Source organism: Humulus lupulus, chromosome 2 (genome assembly GCF_963169125.1).
Source record: "Humulus lupulus chromosome 2, drHumLupu1.1, whole genome shotgun sequence".
Classification (NCBI taxonomy): domain Eukaryota; kingdom Viridiplantae; phylum Streptophyta; class Magnoliopsida; order Rosales; family Cannabaceae; genus Humulus; species Humulus lupulus.
The window spans coordinates 181,257,031-181,260,005 of NC_084794.1; the positions used below are offsets into that span (position 1 = coordinate 181,257,031).

The 2,975-nt window shown below is 46.6% G+C and overlaps 1 protein-coding gene across 1 annotated transcript; it reads left to right on the forward strand.

Moving 5' to 3' along the window:
• LOC133814973 (uncharacterized) lies at window positions 1-1,122 on the forward strand. Its single transcript, XM_062247874.1, has 2 exons — window positions 1-231; window positions 313-1,122. Exons 1-2 carry the CDS (start codon window positions 1-3, stop codon window positions 1,120-1,122), a joined length of 1,041 nt encoding a protein of 346 aa, XP_062103858.1.
• The last annotated feature ends 1,853 nt before the right edge of the window (window positions 1,123-2,975 follow it).

The following is a 2,975-nucleotide window of genomic DNA, read 5'->3' on the forward strand; positions in this document are numbered from 1 at the left end:
ATGCTGGCCATCGCGTCCTATGATGGCAGCACGAATCCCACTAACCATTTCTCAAAGTTCAACCGATTGATGTTGGTCCATCGTGTCTCTGAGGATGTCAAGTGCCACATCTCCCCATTAACTCTGATGGGACCAGCCGATGAGTGGTTCAAGAAGCATAAGCCTAGGTCCATCCATTCCTGGCACCAGCTTTCTTCATCTTTTCGAAGACATTTCATAGTTGCTCGGAAGGTAAGCTTCGAGGTCAATGCATTGGCCAATATAAAACAAGGGCCGCTTGAAACCTTTAAGACGTACATCAAACATTTCTAGGAGGAAGTGGAGAGAACCAAACAGGTCGACGATGACCAACAGCAAATGGTCCTAAAAGTCGGTATCCGAGCTGGTTCTCCCCTGTGGGATGACCTCCAATGGAGGGGATGCCATAGGCTGGACGATTTCATTCATCAGGCTCAAGAGTATATCAACTGGGAGGATGCTCAGATTGGGGCATTCGGAGGATCGATCCCTTTCCTAGCTCTGATGGTCTCCAACTCTTATTGGCCTTACGTTCCTCCACGGGCGGGCCTCACAGGGCCCCATCAGTTCGCTCCACTTGCTGGCATTAGTGCCATGTCCACCACTGGTTTTAGCATTGCGTCGACGGGATATGGACTAGCTCCCGCCGAGTACAGTGCATTCCAGCATGCATTTGGTACTAGGACAGCTTCTCCAGCCCAGTCCTTCGCACCTAGTGACGCCCTGAGTGGTAGCAAACGTGGAGGAAAATCAAAAGGAAAGAATCCCAGGAGAACGGGGACGCTTTCCGAGGAGAAGTATAATCTTCAATATTCTGAGTACACAAACTTAGTTGATACTTGGGAGTATATATTTCTGGCCATGAAGCAGCAGATTCATTTTCGAAGGCCCCAACCAATTCGGAGAGACGGAGAGAGAAAAGACTCAAAAAAATTATGTCGTTACCACAATGACGTGGGGCACCACACTAATGAGTGTCAGCATCTTAAGGATGAGATAAAGAATCTCATCAAGTTAGGACACCTCCACCAATATGCAAAGGCCGGAGCTCATACATCGCAAGCTTCTGCGGCGATACCTCCACAACAAACGATGCCCCATTAGGCTGTAGTCCTGGTACCAAGTGTCCAACAACAAGAAGTTGCTCAGAGACCGCCCCTTGTTAATAGACGTGTGGGGAGCATCTCTGGAGGACCCCACCTGGGGGGCGCATCTAGAGGATCTCAAAATTGTTACGCTTGGGCACTGAACCATGATGAAGAAGTATTAGCACTATCCCAATTGCTTGTGTAGATGCCGCGAATGACGGACTGGGTCATCTCTTTCTTAGAGGATGACGCTCGAAGAGTGCATTTCCCCCACCACGATCCCTTAGTTATAGAGAGCTAGATTTCTAACAAGATGGTTGCTCAGATCTTGGTGGACAAGGGAAGTTTAGTGAATGTCCTGTTCAGGTTAACCTTCGAGAATAATGGGTTAAAAATTGGAGACTTGTCCCCATGTACCTCCACACTATATGGGTTCTCGGGGGAAGGACTTATTCCAATGTGGAAGATTAAGTTACCTGTGACCTTCGGGGAAGTCCCTCGCCAAGCTTTCAAATATTGCGCTTTTGTGGTGGTAGACTGCTCTTTTGCCTACAACGCCATCCTGGGGCGCCCGACCTTGGTGGAGTTCAAAGCCGTTACATTAATACACCATTTGTGCATGAAGTTTCCCACTGAGGTAGGGATAGGCACCGTGCGCGGAGACCAAAAATAATCTCGCCAGTGCTACGACGTGTCACTCAAACACCCCATCATGGTGGTAGAAGAGGCAGCCCCCGAGGACGTGGAAACCCAGGCTGTCTGAGAGTAGTCAAGGTCTGAGGAGTTGGATCCATGGGTTCATGAGGATAGGGCCATTGAGCCTATGGAAGAAGCTGAAGAGGATAGTCTTGACCCCTCAAACCCCAACAGAAAGACAAAAGTGGGAAAGAATTTGGCAACAGAAGTTTGAGAAGCCCTAATAATTTTTCTTAGAGAAAATTTGAACGTCTTTGCTTGGACACATTCTGACATGACTGGCATTGATCCAAACAACATGTGTCATGCTCTAAACATAGATCCGAGTGTCTCCCCAGTTCAACAAAAGCGAAGAATACTAGGAACGGCCCTAGCAGAGGCACTGAAAGTAGAAGTGGACAAACTTCTTTCCAATGGGTTCATTCGGGAGGCCCAATATCCGAAGTGGTTGTCAAATCCAGTCTTAGTGCCCAAACCTAGCGACACTTGGAGAACCTGGCTAGACTTCTTAAAATTGAACAAAGTGTGTTCGAAAGATTATTTTCCCTTACCATAAACTTCGCCTACATGCAGGCGACACGTCGCCTACTGTAGTACGTGAATTACGTAATATGCTCATAATGACATGTTTTTCAAGTCTAATCCTATTGGTAGACCTAGTGACGGTGCCTACTCTATGTAAGGATAAAAATATTGTTTTGGAAGACTTGATCACTCTCTCTAATCTCTCTCTACCCTCTCTCTCTCTCTAGCTCCAAGAATCTCTAGTTTTTCTCCAAGAACTCTCCAAAAAAGTGCTTGACTTTGAGAGTTGAAGGCTTGTTCAATCTCAATCCTCATTTTCTCAAGAGAATGCCTCAAGCATTCATGGTGGCTAGGAAATAGGGTATTAGGACAGCGTTTCGCAACGTGTATAAGCCTTGGTTTGTGTTTCGTTTGCTCAAAGGATTTGTTCAAAGTGGTGATCTTGCCTAGGGTTTTGAAACTTCATCAAAGTTGAAGAACACCATTGTTCTACTTGGGCTTGCATGTTCTTTCTTAATCTTTTTTAAGTCTCTGTCAATCCAAATTTTGTGTAGATTCTATTTCTTGAGGTGGTGTTATCTCACTCTCCCCCAACAAGGTCTCCGCAGGGTCATGGAGGATTTTGTTGCCCTCCTCCATGCGGACATC